Source organism: Eucyclogobius newberryi, unplaced genomic scaffold (assembly GCF_026437365.1).
Source record: "Eucyclogobius newberryi isolate DKJ021-1_F unplaced genomic scaffold, fEucNew1.0.hap1 SCAF_2, whole genome shotgun sequence".
Lineage (NCBI taxonomy): Eukaryota > Metazoa > Chordata > Actinopteri > Gobiiformes > Gobiidae > Eucyclogobius > Eucyclogobius newberryi.
The window spans coordinates 18,659,006-18,677,385 of record NW_027315834.1 but is presented as its reverse complement, the minus strand read 5'-3'; the positions used below and the strand labels follow the sequence as shown (position 1 = coordinate 18,677,385).

The window sequence follows — 18,380 nt, the reverse complement described above, 5'->3', positions numbered from 1 at the left end:
TATTGTTTATTAAAAATAAAGTTGGACCATGATGTGTTGTCTTTCTACGCGTGAATATAACTTGTGTTACCGCTATGTTGTGAGGCTTTTGAGAGCTTTATTTTGACACCGGAAGTCACAGTGTTAGTTGGCGGCAACATTCAGCACTGCTCAGCTCACTGCTTCGATGGAGCAACAAACCTACTAACAATTTTAAAGAACTAAAAGGTTTCTTCCTCCTCTCCACACACACTCCAAGAGTTTTTGTTCTTTGCCAACCTATTCCAGTTGTGCCTTTATGTCGCACAAATAGAGGCTTATTTATACAGTCTTTAGCCTAGCTAACCGTCACAGACGTGGGTTAGCTTTCGTTTACAACATGGCAATAGTGAAAGCGTAGAATCACATGACAAATGTGGGCTAAATGGGCTTTCTTTAGCTGTAAGGTTAGGACATGTACAAAAGTATGTTGTATTGTTCAATCATATCTTTTCCCCCAGAATGTCCCACTCTCGCGTGTACTCCAAAACACTGGCGAAAGGCCAGAGCTCCTCAAAGAGGGGACGTGTGTCCAGTGGCCTCAAAGAAATTCACATCGATGAAGAAGTGAAGATATCTGTGAACCTCTCTTTGGAGAGGTTTCGCTACAGTGACCAGAAAGGTCAGAATTAAAGCTGTACATTCAAAGTTGCCCAATACTCTCACACAAATCTGTTATATGTACTTCTGTTGAATATAATATGTGATAATAAACCTTTGAATAAACAGAGATGGAATTTCCCTCATCATTGTCAAGTACAGAAAGAGCCTTCATTCATCGCATAGCACTGTCCCTGGGATACATATCCAAAAGCAAAGGGTATAACACAATGCAAGTCCAATAAACAAGTGTGTAATCAATCTAAACATGCTTTTAAATGTTTCCTTTTAGGAAAGGATCCAGTCGATATCTTACTATCAGAAAAATTGATGGTTCAGAAAAACCACGGCCAACAATGCCTCTTATTCTTTCCCACAACACTTTGTATTTTATTCGCACCCTGTGTCAGAGGTTTCCCATCACTAGTAAAGAACAAACTGACTTTCAGTTCAGCTGTAGCAACAGCCTGATGGCTACTGAAGCTGGTTGGTCTATACTTTATTACATCTCCATCTGATTTGACCTGCATTGACCCTAGTCTTTTGCTGTCTTTGCTTTTTATATTTACAGATAGTTGTGAAAAAAACAGAGCAAGTGGTCGTTTAAAAACTGGTACTCCCATGGTGCCCCGAAGAAGAAATCCCACAGATATTGACAATTTCCGGTGCTCTCTGCCAGTATACGAACGGCATGAGGAGATCGTGCAGCTCATCAGAGAAAACCGAGTCATTCTGGTGGTGGGAGAGACTGGCTCTGGTAAAACTACACAGGTAAACGCAACAGTACTATAAACACACTAAATCATTATAACTGCTTTCATGATCGTATGTTTCAACCTGAACTGACTCAAATGAATATGCCATAGAAGAGGATGAACAATAAATGATTAACAACATATAAGATAAATATATATATTATATACCGGAACATATTATAGATTTGGTACTTAGGCAGGGAACGGTGAGCCATGAAAGGTGCAGAGCAGGATATGATAAGAGTCTTCCCCCGGAGCATAGACTCCAGTGGAGGTGAAAACTTTGAAAAGATGATACTAGGGTGGAGGAGGGCTGTGTGAGCTGAACTGCTGAATGGAGAGTTTAAAACAAGGCCGTGGCTGCAGAGCCGCGGCGCGGTCAAATAACCCAGCAGTTTCAGGAGCCGCGGCACAAAAAACCCATGCAGTTTCGGCTGCGCGCCGCGGCTCTGTAGACACTCCCTTAAAACAAGTCATTTCAGAGCAGGGCGGTGAAGGTATTGCACAGGTGAAACAGCAGGAATAGTCTTCCAGGCTGAAGCTACGCGTTGGCTTCACTACAAAAAAGATATGCAACCCATCCTGGTAATAACAAATGAATGTGATTATTTGATCCAGATTCCTCAGTTCCTTCTTGATGATTGCACCAGGCGTGGAGAGCCCTGCAGGATCTTTTGCACTCAGCCCAGACGCCTGGCCGCCATCGCTGTGGCCGAGCGAGTAGCAGCAGAGAGAGGAGAGAGTTTGGGGCAAACAGTCGGTTATCACATCAGATTGGAGAGCAGGTAAACGCACTTGTTAATGAAACAGTTGAAAGTGCGTCAGTATTTATAGATTCCTACAAGTTCATTGTTTATGTTCTTGGCTCTCTATTTTGAAAAGGAATCTAAAAATGACATTACATTCTTAGGGTTTCTCCCACAACACTTTTGACGTTCTGCACCAGTGGGGTGTTTCTCAGGACCCTGATGGCGGGAGATTCCAGTTTGTCAACAGTCACACATGTTATATTGGTGAGTCGAGTTCATACGAAGGAAAAGATTCTCAAGTCTAGCGACCAATTTTCATACCACAAAAAAATACACAATTTTGTTTCTACAATACAATGACATATTTATCACAAAATAATATAAACTATGTTTTCTGGTGGAGGGCCTGACTTATGCTCATATCCAAAGAGTAATGCACCTTTGATATTATCATTGTGTCTTTGACATCAAAATTAGTCCAATCTACTTCACGTTCGAATGTAGTTTTGATACTCGCTTTAGTATTGAGTAGTATCTGGGTATACATTGACCAATAGTTACTTTTATGTTAGTCCAGTGGCTTCTTGAGTGACCAAACGGTAAATGCTGCTTTCTTTACAGGATGAAGTGCATGAGCGAGATGGTTTGACGGATTTCTTGTTGACAAAGATGCGGGAAGTGCTTGAGAAGATTCCTGATGTAAAACTGATCCTCTCCAGCGCTGCTCTCGACGTTGACCTGTTTCTTCAGTACTTCGGATTTTGCCCCGTCCTCCACAGTGGGTCTTTATCTTTCCTACACATTAAAACAGGTTATTAACAGGCTGTAGTAGTGATCAAGTCTGCTTTTTTAATTCCAGTCAAAGGAAGACAGTTCGAAGTGAAGGAACTGTTTTTGGAAGATGTTCTGAAGGTTACTGGTTATAAAGTTAAAGACATGAAAAAGTACAACGAGGAAAAACAGAGAAGTAAGACATTACTTCTGCATTACCGGTATATGAAATACTTGTGTATTTATGTACTTTTTATTGTCTTTGGATTGGTACTGTCTTATAGAGGCGAACGTTAATGACGAAAATGAATATCCATATTTTTTGGGATTATCTTTATGACGATATTCAAACAATGTTATTGAAATCCATCAAAAATGTGATTACATCTCATAACTTCTTGTCTCAAATATACATATTGTTTGGAAAATGACCGTAAGTAGATTTGAGTTCTAAAACAGATTCCCTCTGTGATGTTATCAATAAGTGACATTTTAACCAAAAAGAGACAATTTACCCACAACTCACACAATTTACTGAAAGTTTCTTGTCTTTTTTTTTTTTTTTTTTTGGTCAAATTATAACTGTTGTGTAATTTATATGTATTTTGGCCCTTGTTTACAATATAGATGCTAGGTAACAGTTGGGTAACGACCTCTACCGATGTCAACCAGGAAGTAACATTTATAAATGTCGCCAAATTTGTCAAACTGGGGGAAAACAGGCAACACTTTTGTAAAATCTTAATCACGTTCACTACGTCTAACTATGCACTTAAAGTTTGAATGTCTTTGGAGTGGCTGTAAATGTCTTTTTAACGTTTTACTGTAGACAGTAACATTAACAAACTAAAAAAGTGCAGAAATTTCATATTATTTAAAATAGCTTTTTCTACTAGCTTTTTCTACTATTATTTAAAATAGTTCATGGCAGTTTGTTATCTTTAACTGCTTATTTACATTTTTATTGTTCTTATTATTGACTATATACTCGATATAATAAACTAGCACATCTCCAAAATAATAATATTGTGATTTCCCTTCCTCCGCTTCTATCTGTTTTATACAGTTATTTTGAATTCAGTTCAATGTAAGTGGACAGAGGGTCAAATGGCTTTTGCACTGCTTTGTGCAACATGATGCTAACAGATTATAGCAGTTAAAGGGCAGAGGCTATGACGTGGATTGAAAGTCCATTTATTGTTGTATGGGGCCTTTAGTGGTGTGTTCTTTGTCTGATCTTTTACAGAAGAAACTAAAGAGAAAGTTTTGAGCGAGTGGTGTAAGGCTGTGGAGAGCAGTTCCGTGGAGGGTCTGAATATGGCTGCGTCTGAGTTTCTCCAAAGCTGCAGAACCTCAAAGACCGGGAGCAGCGCCTTGTGCAAATCTGTAAGAGACACTCATTGTCGAAAAGACTATTTTAGTGATGTTATGAAGACATTTGAAGCTAATTCTTATCTATTCTAATGTTCTAATCTAGGTGTAATATTGTCTCCTAGCTGCTGTATCAATGTGATCTTGTTGTTGACCTTTTCCTCAGGAAGAGAATGCCCTTGAGCCTTGGTTGATGAATGAGATGGACATGTGCATATCCAACATCTTCCTTGGTGAAGATCAAGATGCATTTACTCAGATTTTTAATCTAATTCTCTATGAGAATGTAAATGGTGTGTTTTGTATTTTTTTAATTGTTTTAATATTTAAGTCTAAACAACTACAGCTATTACATTAAATGTATGTCTTTTTTAGTGGACTATACCCACAGTGACACCGGGGCTACAGCTCTTATGGTGGCAGCAGGTCGAGGATGTATTTCACAGATGCAGCAGCTCCTTAGCATGGGGGCTGATATGAATATAAAGGCGTCCAATGGATGGTAAGTAAACGGCTTTGTATGGTCATAAAATGCAAAGTATGTCACACTTGTCTGTGTTCAGGTCTGCGTTGGACTTTGCCATGCACTTTAACCAGATGGAGGCAGATGATCTACTGCGGTCATCAATGTGAGATTCACTTTTTATTTAATAATTACCCCCAATGATCACATTTCATTCATTATCAATGTATGAACAACTGTATTTCTCACTACGCTTGTTTTTCCAGCCCTTTTGGAGGAGTAAAGCAGACAGATGAAAGAGCTCGGATACAGTGTGCCGATGCAGAGCTGAGCCCAGAGGATCAGGAGCTGCTCAAACTTTACCACCATAATTTTGACGATGAATATGTGGATCTGGACCTCATCATGAGCCTCCTGCATCACATCTGCTCCACGACCAACGAAGGTGAGACTCATGACCTTCCATTCACTGGACTGCGTACCGTAGCACTGTATTGTTTTCTTCTACAAAGACTTTGAGGTATATTTCTGTACATTATCTGTGTGTTTGCTCTACATCTTAGGTGCTGTTCTGATTTTTCTCCCCGGATACGATGAGATTGTTACACTCAGGGATCGCATTCACTTTGTTGACAAAAGATTTTCTACTCTCACTGAAAGGTAATGCTTCTTTAAAGTAATCAACCGTTTACAGCAGCTGTTTTAGTTGTTCTGTATGGGACTGCTCACTGTTCTTTGCAACCTAACATTATAATATGTTTGTTTATGTGTGGCAGATATCAGGTCTTCACCCTACATTCAGATATGCAAACTTCTGATCAGAAAAAAGCCATGAAGACTTCCCCGCCTGGTGTCCGAAAAATTGTGAGACGGCACATGATTTGTCTGCTCTGCGAGTAAATTGTTATTGAACTAAATACGTATTTGTTTAGCTCCTCTCTACAAACATTGCCGAAACGAGCATCACTATCAATGATGTTGTCTTTGTCATTGACTCAGGAAAAGTCAAAGAGGTAAGGGAAATAATCTGTATTTTATCATTACCGTACATAATACTGCATTTGGATGTTAGTTAAATTGAATTGCAAATGATTTCTTGCTGTAGAAATCCTATGATACTCTGAGCCATGTATCAATGCTGAAAACAGTTTGGGTTTCTAAAGCTAGTGCACTTCAACGAAAAGGAAGGTAAATGCATGCACACATGATTAGATTTATTTCACAAAATAGTTTTACCCATGAATGACACGTTAACAGGGCTGGACGCTGCAGACCAGGGATCTGCTTCCATCTCTTCAGCCGACTGCGTTACAACAACATGCAGGAGTTTCAGGTTCCACAGCTGCTGCGGATGCCTCTGCAGGTACAAGGCTGCACTTAAACAAGACCATTGTAGAACATCCGGGACCTTTTCTAAAACTGCATTGATGTTTATGTTCTCTGTGTTCAAAGGAGTTGTGTCTGCAGACCAAACTGCTATCTCCCACCTCTTGCCCAGTGGCCGAGTTCTTGTCTAAAGCCCCACAGCCTCCACCGACACATGCTATTCGAAATGCTGTGCAGATGCTGAAGGTAACCCGTGTGTCCTCGTGCTTCCAACTGTACAACACTTACAAAGCGGTTTCCTGTTCACATTTCCACAGACAATAGACGCACTGGACCAACGCGAAGATCTCACTGATTTAGGCTACCATTTGGCCGATTTGCCGGTAGAGCCACACCTGGGCAAAATGGTCCTTTGTGCCGTGGTGCTCAAGTGCCTGGACCCCATCCTCACCATCGCCTGCACTCTGGCCTATAGAGACCCCTTTGTACTTCCTGCCCAGGGGTCTCAGAAGAAAGCTGCTCTACTGTGCCGCAAACGGTTTACCTCAGGCGCCTTTAGTGACCACATGGCTCTGCTCAGGGCCTTTCAGGTTGATTCTCAGTAGAAGAAGTACTTTTTCAAACACTGCAAATATGACAATTGTCTTTTTTTCCCTTCAGGCTTGGCAAAAGGCTCGTAGTGAAGGCTGGGAACGATCCTTCTGTGAAAAGAACTTCCTTTCTCAGGCGACTATGGAAATGATTCTCGGAATGAGATCACAGTTGCTTGGTCAGCTGCGGGCCATTGGTCAGGGACTATTCCTTATACAGTAGATTGATACAACACTTCCTCAAATACTGTAGTGTATTTTTCTTCTGTAGGTTTTGTTCGGGCACGAGGTGGCAGTGACATTCGAGATGTAAATCTGAACTCTGAGAACTGGGCCGTGGTAAAGGCAGCACTAGTGGCTGGGATGTACCCAAACCTTGTCCATATTAACAAGGAAACTTCTCTCATGTCAAGCCACAAAGAGAAAAAGCTTAATTTCCACCCAACATCAATGTTAAGCCAAACCCAGATAAATGAGGTAAGACCCTTCCCATCTTTTATTTTGAATGTAGTCAGGTTGTTCATTCTGTAATGTATCCTGAAAACCACTTACGGAACTACAATATTTATATTTATTTATCTATAATCTTGTGTATTATTTATTTTTGTCTTAATTGCCTCAAATGTTTAACTTCAGAGCACCTCAGCCAAGGGGGCAAAGACCCTCCCCACGGACTGGCTCATATATGATGAGATGAGCAGAGGCCAAAGGATGGCCAGTGTTCGCTGTTGCTCGCTAGTGACGCACGTCTCTGTCGCAATATTTGGCGGTTGTGCAAAACTACCAAGCTCTGCTATGCATGAACCTGCCTCTCTAAAAGGTAATCTTATATTTAATGGCCCACATCTGCATACATTTAGCAAACGTGTTGTCCTCTTGTTGTAGAAGGTTCTGTCAATGACACAAGTGACAGTGACTCAGAGGAGCTGGCCGAGATGAAGCTTGATGACTGGCTTGTTTTCCAGTTGGATACAGAGGTAAACTACACGTTCACTTTCACTGTTCACATTTGTGAAGTTTATTAGTATTTATTAGTGTTTTGTTTCTCAGGCAGCAGGACTGGTATTTGAGCTCAGACAGAAATGGCAAAATATTTTCATCAAACGGATCAAATGTCCTACAAAGCCCTGGACTCCACAAGATGATGCTGTCATTCGCACATTGGTTTCTGTAAGTCACACTCTTAACATATTATTCTGCCATAATCAAACACAATTCATTATAGTTATAGATGGATACATATTATTTATATGTCCAAAAACAACACCAAAATGACCATGTGATTATAAACCTTTACTAGGTGCTTTCAGCAGAGGAGCAGAGCGTAGGCTTACAACAACCCACAGGCATAGGCCAGCGACCTCGGGCCGTGACAGCAGAAGAAGGTTACCAGTCAACCTCAAAAAGCTCCAAGAACAACCCTCAGAGTAGCACCACAGATGACCGGTAATCACTTAATACTGTTATAATAATTGAGCGTATTATTGTAATGTCTACCGTTTTAGTTTGTCCTAGGACATTTGTAAAAACAAGGATTTTAAAATGATGGTCATTCTTTCAGACGGTGTAGGATGCGGGGAAATTCTGCCCATTCAAAGATGCTCGTCAGTGATGAGGTCTCACTGGCCATAAATCCCCTCTCTGAAGACCCTCTGTCCTCCAGCAACTCTTCTTGTTATTTAGACAGTCCCTCTGGAAGCCCCAACACCTTCTCTACAAAGGTATTAATCATTGTCACATAATTTTAAAATTATGTAATTTACTATAATGATACACCTATAATGGTGTTGCATCCTTTTTAGTTTGTCTCCTTTTGCTTTTTGCAGGGCTCAGCCCCAACATCTCCTCAGATTGCCATCTCATCCATCCGTTACTTCATCTTGAAGAGCAACAGCATTAGAAATATAGAGATATCTCAGCAGAAGGGAATATGGTCCACCACTCCATGCAATGAGTCCAAGCTGTCCAAAGCTTACTTGGAAAATAAGTTAATAGTCTTAATTTTCTCTGTTCAAGGATCTGGACACTTTCAGGCAAGTATCTGTATGTTTGTGTATAATTCACAGGTCGAGCTGCTCTCACCTTTACACTTACAGGGCTACGCTCGCATGACATCAGCCATCAACAAGGAGAGCTGCCAAGACTGGGGGCTTATGGGACTGGGCGGTGTCTTCAGTGTTGAATGGATTCACAAAGAGAGTCTGCCTTTCCAGTCTACCCAGCACATCCTCAATCTGTGGAATGACAACAAGAAGGTCCAAATAAGCAGAGATGGACAAGTGAGTTCAAGAAAATGATTTTTTTTTAAGTAGATAAGTTAATACAACCGTTTTTGTTGCAGGAGCTGGAGCCTCAGGCTGGAAGACAGCTGCTGTTAATGTGGGATCTAAATTCTATTAACTAGTGAGAGCAAAGCACTGCCATTAACTGTGATTCTTGCAAATAGTGGATGAAACTTTGGGGAGATCTGATGTTTTTTGTTCCTAACTAAGTCTCTGTTTACATGTATTATTTTTCTGACAATCTGCAGTTCATTGTTGATTTTAAATAGTTTTTATATTCATATCACAAAAGATTGACCTTTAAACATTTGCCTTAATCACATTCAAACAAATGCTTTGCCACTTTTCATTACCATATGTAAATCTTCTGTAAAGATACATATTCTGTTTTATTGTTCGAATTATTTATTCAGTGTTCATGTTGTGTCCTATGACAACCTGAAAACAAAACTCCGGTCCATCTTTACTGGCATGTTAAATGATTGTTTATTCCATTATCGTTCCCTTTTTTCAAGACCAAAACATAATTGGTTGGCAAACAATAATGTCCTGACACATTGACATTATTGGGCTTAAAAATAAAATGTACAATTAATACTGTGGCCAAGGAATTTGTTACTCTCTGCATGCTTTCTCAAGATTTCTCCTAAGTAATTTTAGTGAATGCCAACTGGACGGGCTACTGCCCAGGGCGTACCCCACTACCTAAAGGTCAGGGTATTAAGGGCTTTTATTATCAGCAACTACAAACAAGAGAAGAAATATTTTCAGACAAGTTTGAAAGTAGCTCTCCTCCAGCCCAATGAGAGGAGCCCAGGAATCACAATATAAATGTGCACAAAGTAACATCTGCAAACACTGAAAACATGCATTATTACTCTGTGGGCTCGCCTCTCCACTGACCTGATATATACAAGTTTGTTCCACACTATGGCATTCAGCAATAACATCCCCATGGCGACCCACCAGAAAAGTTACCCGTACATAGTGTTGGGTGACCACCTCAAACTGGAAAAAATACAAGTTTAAACAAGACTAAGGTTAAAGGTCACTGCAAAAACACCACATGATAAAGTTTCTACCAATTGTAACACACGAGATTGGAGTAGCAATAATATTACAACCCTGAATGCTAGTACGCTGAAACAAAGAAAAGTGGGACTGAAAGGGGCCTGAATAGCAGTGTGCAGGACAACCACAAGCAGAACAGGTAGTCACCCTGGAGTGCTCCTTTAAAGTGCATGACAGGTTAGACTCCTCAATCAACAACAACAAAAACGTTTGTCATAGTTAATACAATTATATACAGATTTAGCCTAGTTAAACAAGTTTGGTGAAGTTTATATTTTACTTCTTTGTTGGGCATGGGCAGCAGATTTGATGTAGAGGTAATTGTTTGTGTGTATAAAGAAGTGATCTATAATCAGGGCAACGGACTTCTTTTCTTTAATTCAGGTTTGCTCTCACTTGACTGAAGTAAAACTGACAAATATTTACCACAGATACTATCCCACTAAATAAACTAATTATAAGAAGAAGAAGAAGAAGAAGAAGAAGAAGAAGAAGAAGAAGAAGAAGAAGAAGAAGAAGAAGAAGAAGAAGAAGAAGAAGAAGAAGAAGAAGAAGAAGAAGAAGAAGAAGAAGAAGAAGAAGAAGAAGAAGAAGAAGAAGAAGAAGAAGAAGAAGAAGAAGAAGAAGAAGAAGAAGAAGAAGAAGAAGAAGAAGAAAGAAGAGAATCTGTCATATGTATATGTATATGTACTTAGTCAGGAAGATTGGTCAGTTTTTAGTTCTAACTCAGATCAAATTTATAAATACATTCATTCTGGACACGTTCATTCATAATGTGACACGTAATAGTCCAAAATATTCCGTTAATGTGCAGATAGAGTCTTATTACACCCGATCCTCTTTCGCAGTCTACCCCGCGCCAGAAACCATTACAGGCGTGAGATTGGTCGCGTCTCTCTCGCCAGACATCACTCACGCCTCCTTATTGGTCACTTTGCGCGTGGTCGTGTTTTCTCGTCTCTGATTGGCCAGAAACGTGCACCATGCGTAACGCCGCCGCATGTAGACGTCAGGAAGTGGCTCGTGATTGGAGCGAGCGCCAGCAGCATTGAGAAGGCTGTGTGGCTCTGCTGTCTTCTCCTCGCACATAAATACTTAGCTGTCCCGGGGTTACAAGGACAAACGGGCTGATATTGGCGTAATACTGGACCGGTAACTTCATTTACCTCCCGCGACAACAAAATCAGAGGTACGTGGTGTTGTCTACTCCAATGTTTTGAAAGAAAGTTGATCTATGTTAGCTAATTTGTATCAATGGTGTCTGTTCAGATAAACTGTTGTGCCAGATGTTTGAAAAAGAAAACACAACACTTCAGTTTATGTGTTGCCTTTTAAAAAGAAGCGCTAGGGATTGATCTTTTAATTTATAATAATAATATGACAATGCAGTTACAGGAAACCGTTCCGTCCTGTATTTTGTCCGGGTAGAAAAGAGTGTTTTAGAGGTTGCCCTATGTATTTTTTGATTATTAGCAATTATGTCCTTTTAGAACTTGTTTAAATTAATTTCCTAAGAATATTCCTGGATGTGTGCTTTGTTCAAATGACAAATTAACATTCTCTAAGTCGAGGAAAATCCTGTTGCCCTTTCACCTACTAACGCAGGGGGATATTATTGCAACGTCCGACTCCAGAGTACATCTGCTTCGGCAGAGCCTTGTTGTGTTCTTATTGTCATTGAACACACAATGTTTAAATGGTGTGCTATCTTTATCTTTATCAGTGAGCAGTGGTCGAGTTCATTGTTGCATACAAGCTGAAGCTTCATACAATACAGTTGGGATAACATTTTAAAATGTTTTGTTTCAGAATGCCTGGATCAGCCGCAATCAGTTGCTTGGGACCATGGCCCAAAGATGTTGGCATCATTGCCATGGAGTTGTACATTCCCTCCCAATATGTGGACCAGACAGAACTTGAGCAGTTCGATGGAGTTTCAGCTGGAAAATACACAGTGGGCCTGGGCCAAGCAGGCATGGGTTTCTGCTCCGACCGAGAGGACATCAACTCTCTGTGCTTGACAGCGGTGCAGAGGCTAATGGAGAGGAATAGTTTGTCCTATGACAGTGTGGGACGACTGGAGGTTGGGACAGAGACACTTATCGACAAATCCAAATCTGTGAAAACTGTCCTTATGCAGCTTTTTGAGGACTCTGGTAACACTGATGTTGAGGGTATTGATACAACCAATGCTTGCTATGGTGGTACAGCAGCACTTTTTAATGCTGTCAACTGGGTAGAGTCCAGCTCATGGGATGGTAAGTTACCATGTACTTCTTGTGTTACCAAGACTGACTTAACTAGTTATAGTTATGGTTAACAAAATCCTTTTTCTCAGGACGTTATGCTTTGGTTGTTGCTGGGGACATTGCCGTCTATGCCAGTGGAAGTGCACGACCTACCGGAGGAGCAGGTGCTGTGGCGATGCTCGTGGGGCCAAATGCACCTTTGGCCTTTGAAAGAGGTCAGTTTATTGAAAATCATCTGCTTGCATTTAGTGCCCTCTTCTATCCTACCCTTTTCTTCACAATCGGCCTGTTCAATTGATGTGGTCTTGTTGTTTATAACATCTTTGATGTCTTCAGGTCTTCGAGGAACCCATATGCAGCATGCATATGACTTCTATAAACCAGACATGGTTTCAGAGTATCCAGTAGTTGATGGAAAACTTTCTATAGAGTGTTACCTGAGTGCTTTGGACCGTTGTTATTCTGTGTACCGTAACAAGATCCATGCACAATGGCAAAGGGGTAAGGCCATTTAATTTTCTGGATGGGATGAATAAAACATATTTAAGTTATATTAATTGCATAAGTTTAGTTTAGTTTTGCATTATTATAGTTTAGTTTTGCACTATAATAGCAGCAATGTTATTATAGTTGGAAGTAAGTCTCTAAGGTGTACCTGGACGGATAATGGTTTAATTAGATAAGAGGGTTTAGAATGTCACCTAAAGGACCTGCACATGGCTTCCTCTGCTAAGACGTGAACCCAAGTTAAGTGACTGTGGTCAGATGTGTCTTGATAGAAATCCATTGGCATAATGTTTGGTTCACCTTTTTCCCTCAATATTATGAATAGTATTTTCAAATATGCTTTTGGCTTCTGCTGGCCAGCCTTTTGTCGCATGGGCTCACTGGCCTTTTATAAGTCCTGCGTTTTGAAAGAAGTCTTCATATTGACAGATTCACATAACACTGCTTTCAGAATGTCTGCCATTTGGGGATTTTGATAAAACTAGCTATTTGATTTCAGACTTTTATTGATGTACATGAATGTATTTTATTTCCCAGAGGGTTCAGAAAAGCATTTCAGCCTTGAGGACTTTGGCTATCTAGTTTTCCACTCTCCATACTGCAAACTTGTTCAGAAGTCACTGGCGAGGTTGATGCTTAATGACTTCCTGAGTAATCCCAACCCAAACACAGAGGTGGGACCTTTCACTGGCCTGGACGCTTTCAGGTAAACAAAGGTTCTGTGGGGTCTTATACAGTGGTGATGATTCATTTTCAATTAAATTACACTTAAATTATAGAGATGTCAAGCCAGAAGAGACCTACTTTGACAGAGATGTGGAGAAGGCCTTCATGAAGGCCAGTGCTGATCTGTTCGAGAGGAAAACTAAACCCTCTCTATTAATTTCCAATCTGAATGGAAACATGTACACCCCATCAGTCTACGGTTGTCTTGCATCTCTTATTGCACAGTAAGTTCCGTATTTGTTTGCCTGATATTTCCTCTGGTTGGTGCAGGTAATTAACTTTAGCAAGCACATCATTTCAGAATATTATTAGCACACATTGAATCTTTGTTATACACTGAATGTTGCATGTTGAGGTACTCATGGTCAATTCTGTTGTACAGGAAATCTGCTGCACAGATAGCAGGTCAAAGGATTGGAGTTTTTTCTTATGGATCTGGATTTGCTGCTACTCTGTACTCTCTCTGCATCACTCAGGACCACACCCCTGGTAAGTTTGTTTTTTAGATTTTTGCATCAGAGCATTTCCCTAGTTATTTTATGATTCATTCTAACATTTGCAGGATCCAGTTTGGACAAACTTGTCAGCAGTCTAAGTGATCTGCAGGTTAGACTTAACTCACGGAAGAAGGTTTCCCCAGCCGTTTTTTCAGAAAACATGAAATTGAGGGAGGAAACTCATCATTTAGGTTTGTTCATTGTTGTCAATTCATTTTTTAACATAATTGCTCAATTTTGATTGCTTGTTAACTTGTTACAATTATATTTTACAGCTAGCTATATTCCCTGTGGTCCAGTGGATGATCTCTTCCCAGGAACTTGGTACCTTACACGAGTGGATGAAAAACACAGGAGAGAGTATGCTCGCCGACCTGTGGAATGTGAGGTACAAGCAGAGCCCCAGCTTGTTTGTTCAAGTACAGAGGTAACGCAGCAAATGCCACACAATCATGTAACTGAAATGAACTATAGCGAATTACAGAACATTCATTTGCCCTGTCACATATATGATACCAAGTTATCATTTCTTTTACAGCATATCCCCAGTCCTGTCAAGAAAATGCCTCGCATCCCTGTTGCCACTGGGCCTGAAGCTGCAGTGAGCAGTTAGATTTACCTCTGAGAGGTATTAACAGTACTACTACTTGCAATTAATTTGTAAAGCTGAACTGCCTGGACAATTTAACTTCATTACCCTTGTCATAATTGCTGTCGAAAGCATTTCTATATAAAACATTTTTACAGGCTGATCAATAGGTTCTAAGCATCAGAATCCCTTTTGAAAGATTGAATGGGAGAAGCACTATATATGCAATAACATTGTGCTATGCTGCTGTCATGTAAAGTCAGCCTAAAGCTCTCACTTTGGAGCAGAGCTCATCCTCCATACCTCAGGACACTGCAGGCCCAGTGTGCATTCTCTTAACCTGTGTGTGTGTGTGTGTGTCCTGTCTGATTCTTCTTGGCCCTGTAGAAAGTCTACTACACCAGATATGTTGTTTACTTCATGCAGTCACCTGGATTTGCTTATTTTATAACATAGGCTTCAATTCCAGAGGAGCTTTTTAATTTCTGGCTTCATTCATACGCTTAATTGTACATGTTCATATTTGTCCTACTTGTGTTTAAAACAAATATTCAAAGCTTCTTTAAAACAATAGATGTATAATCAACAGGTTTATCATAAACCTATTGAACAGATTTTTTCCATACACTAAAAATGTTTTGTTTTTGAACAATTATATGATGTGGTACACTTCCAAGAAGCATTGGAATTGTGTTTTCAGTTATTGTAATTAGAATACTTTATAATAAAGAAACAAAAAAGAATCACACAAGGAGAAACCTGCTCAGGAGAAAGAGTGTGACATTCAGTGTAAAGAAAGCTGACATGCATGTTGTCATGTCACAGACCAATGTGATGGGTCTACATTGTTCAATATGTTCACATTACAGTGTCATCTTTGATTAAGCCTTCATAAGCAAGGGCTTTTGTTTTTTTAAAGGTGCATTCATTCATAGTTTTATATAGTTTTTTATGTGAGTCATTCTGATATTTAGAAGACAATGGTTGACACAAAAATAACTAGTGTCATTAATTGTGGCAGCCTTGAATTTGCTTTGGTGTCTCTGGTCTTAAAGATAAAGGAAAACTACAGAACAAAAAAGACTGTTATCATAAAGCCTTATTAAACTATGAACAGCAACTATATTGTAACGGTAATGTAAATAAGAAATTATTCTTAGTTATATTTTGAGTTTATTTCCCATAAACTTGGGTGTCACTATATCTACTGGAGGCTAAATCTTGTAGAAATGTATCAAAAATAAGATTGTGTTGATATAAATACAGGAGAAATGTAAGGTTAAACTTGAATAAATGTTTATTTAATCATGTCTCTCTCTCTCACACACACACACGCATTAAGCAGTTAAATACGTAATAGTGATTATTATTTTACTTATTAATTAATTATAATTATTAACAAACTCAAAGATGTGGCCACGTTTCCACAAGCGAATCGAGTGCATTGTGTCTGAAGCCACCACCAGGTGGCGCTAATAGGACACGTTAAAGGTCTCACCGACCCAAAGGTATAAATATTTGCCTTGAGAATGCATGTACTTATTATTTTCCGTGCGTATATATAATATATATATATATATATATATATATATATATATATATATATATATATATATATATATATATATTTTTTTTTTATTTTTTATTTTTTTTTATATAAACCGGGTCACAGTCATTCAAGGAAATAAAAGAAAGAATGACTGGTTTATGGGCTGAATAAAACAAAATTAATGAACACCACAAAGGTTTTAAAATATGAAATCAAATCCATTTGAAATGAGATGTTTGTTAGTGAGTTAGCGTGTGTGGAACACAGTGTATGTTTCCGCGCAGAGCGCCGCCCCGCGGCCCCGGAGCAGCGGCCCATGCTCGGCCCATGCTCGGCCCATGCTCGGCCTGGGTGGAGTCTGCACCAGAGCCTGCACCACGCAGTGAGCGGATAAGGAGGGGAACTCGAGAAAAAAAGTCGCCATCTGGTTGTTCCCCTCGCTCTTAAACGCTATAATCTTGGGGAAATTGAAACTACATCAGCACATTTGGATCACAGACATCGGGCCACGACAGCGGGAGAGACGAGATTTGTTCAGGTCAGAAACATCTTAAGATTTTGAAGTTAGAAAAGTTTCCACCATTCAAGAAGTCCTTGACGTCACCAGACTCTTCTTAAACCCTGTCAAGTCCGCTCAGCGAGCCTCGGATACTGTTGCAAACATGATTTAATGTGTGTGCGTCGCGCCGTTAATGGTTTGGTTGGTTGTGGCAGATGTTTTGTTCTAAGCCTTTGCCCCACATACCTACACGACACAACTACTGTATGTGCTGCTGCAACGTCATAAATGCACCGAGGATCCTCATTTACAAACGAATGTTTCAGTTGTTTTGGCAAAGTTTAGGAAAGCACAAATGTTCTGTAAAGTGTGTGGTTCTGGTCTCTTCACAGTCATGATAGCCACAGCTCATAACTCTAGTTGACATCGACATTTGACCCGGTCTCAGTCTTTGTTTCTGCTGTGACAGAAGTACGATGGGTGTGAGCTCGAACAAGGCTAAAAGTCTGGCCTCCGGGTGCAAGTTTTCACACCGCTGCAGAATGTGCAGCAAATGTACTGTAAGTTAGAAAGAGACGTGCAAATATGCAGGATAGTCATTTAAAGCATGCCTACACTCGAGTGAGCCTGTAAAGGGACTGGTCTATAGCAGCTCGTTTCTCTCTGCTGTCTCCTCTTCTTCTTCTTTACTCTTCTTTACTCTTTACTCTTCTTTACTTCTTTACTCTTCTTTACTCTTCTGCTCTTTACTCTTTACTCTTCTTTACTCTTCTCTGCTCTTCTTTTCTTTACTCTTCTTTACTCTTCTTTACTCTTCTTTACTCTTCTTTACTCTTCTTTACTCCTCTGCTCTTCTTTACTCTTCTCTGCTCTTCTTTACTCTTCTCTGCTCTTCTTTACTCTTCTCTGCTCTTCTTTACTCTTCTTTACTCTTCTTTACTCTTCTCTGCTCTTCTTTACTCTTCTTTACTCCTCTGCTCTTCTTTACTCTTCTTTACTCTTCTTTACTCTTCTCTGCTCTTCTTTACCCTTCTTTACTCTTCTCTGCTCTTCTCTGCTCTTCTTTACTCTTCTTTACTCTTCTCTGCTCTTCTTTACTCTTCTTTACTCTTCTTTACTCTTCTCTGCTCTTCTTTACTCTTCTTTACTCTTCTCTGCTCTTCTTTACTCTTCTTTACTCTTCTTTACTCTTCTTTACTCTTCTCTGCTCTTCTTTACTCTTCTTTACTCTTCTTTACTCTTCTCTGCTCTTCTTTACTCTTCTTTACTCTTCTCTGCTCTTCTTTACTCTTCTTTACTCTTCTTTACTCTTCTCTGCTCTTCTTTACTCTTCTTTACTCTTCTCTGCTCTTCTTTACTCTTCTTTACTCTTCTTTACTCTTCTTTACTCCTCTGCTCTTCTTTACTCTTCTTTACTCTTCTTTACTCCTCTGCTCTTCTTTACTCTTCTTTACTCTTCTTTACTCTTCTTTACTCTTCTCTGCTCTTCTTTACTCTTCTTTACTCTTCTTTACTCTTCTTTACTCTTCTTTACTCCTCTGCTCTTCTTTACTCTTCTTTACTCTTCTCTGCTCTTCTTTACTCTTCTTTACTCTTCTTTACTCTTCTTTACTCCTCTGCTCTTCTTTACTCTTCTTTACTCCTCTGCTCTTCTTTACTCTTCTCTGCTCTTCTTTACTCTTCTTTACTCTTCTTTACTCTTCTTTACTCCTCTGCTCTTCTTTACTCTTCTTTACTCTGCCCTGTTGCAGTCACTGTACGTAATAAA

General features: G+C 39.7%; 3 protein-coding genes across 5 annotated transcripts in view; all 3 read left to right on the top strand.

Annotated features, from left to right (window-relative positions):
• The first annotated feature begins 117 nt into the window (after nt 1–117).
• On the top strand, nt 118–9,391 carry ythdc2 (YTH domain containing 2). Of its 2 annotated transcripts, none has more exons than XM_072454023.1 (31): nt 118–207; nt 480–640; nt 748–838; nt 911–1,104; nt 1,190–1,389; nt 1,992–2,158; nt 2,284–2,386; nt 2,744–2,900; nt 2,982–3,089; nt 4,140–4,279; nt 4,431–4,557; nt 4,640–4,766; nt 4,828–4,893; nt 4,994–5,172; nt 5,291–5,387; nt 5,504–5,591; nt 5,660–5,740; nt 5,833–5,915; nt 5,985–6,090; nt 6,180–6,299; nt 6,371–6,643; nt 6,714–6,840; nt 6,915–7,120; nt 7,280–7,463; nt 7,529–7,620; nt 7,694–7,813; nt 7,944–8,089; nt 8,205–8,364; nt 8,470–8,662; nt 8,726–8,922; nt 8,985–9,391. In XM_072454023.1, the coding sequence occupies exons 2-31, from the start codon at nt 481–483 to the stop codon at nt 9,045–9,047; spliced, it is 4,155 nt and encodes a 1,384-aa protein (XP_072310124.1). In that variant the 5' UTR covers nt 118–207; nt 480; the 3' UTR covers nt 9,048–9,391. The 2 variants fall into 2 exon arrangements, with proteins under 2 accessions (XP_072310124.1, XP_072310125.1); XM_072454024.1 differs by having other exon boundaries at nt 8,470–8,676; nt 8,740–8,922.
• Nucleotides 9,392–11,027: 1,636 nt separating this feature from the next.
• On the top strand, nt 11,028–15,874 carry hmgcs1 (3-hydroxy-3-methylglutaryl-CoA synthase 1 (soluble)). The gene is made up of 10 exons (XM_072454022.1): nt 11,028–11,185; nt 11,806–12,254; nt 12,335–12,460; nt 12,582–12,746; nt 13,290–13,458; nt 13,532–13,702; nt 13,861–13,967; nt 14,041–14,166; nt 14,251–14,402; nt 14,514–15,874. The coding sequence occupies exons 2-10, from the start codon at nt 11,807–11,809 to the stop codon at nt 14,586–14,588; spliced, it is 1,539 nt and encodes a 512-aa protein (XP_072310123.1). The 5' UTR covers nt 11,028–11,185; nt 11,806; the 3' UTR covers nt 14,589–15,874.
• Nucleotides 15,875–16,479: 605 nt separating this feature from the next.
• tln1 (talin 1) overlaps nt 16,480–18,380 on the top strand; it is a 34,860-nt gene continuing 32,959 nt past the window's right edge. For both annotated transcript variants that reach the window (XM_072454021.1, XM_072454020.1), the window contains exon 1: nt 16,480–16,651. The gene's annotated coding sequence lies outside the window, so the exon portion shown is untranslated. The remainder of the gene's footprint in view (nt 16,652–18,380) is intronic.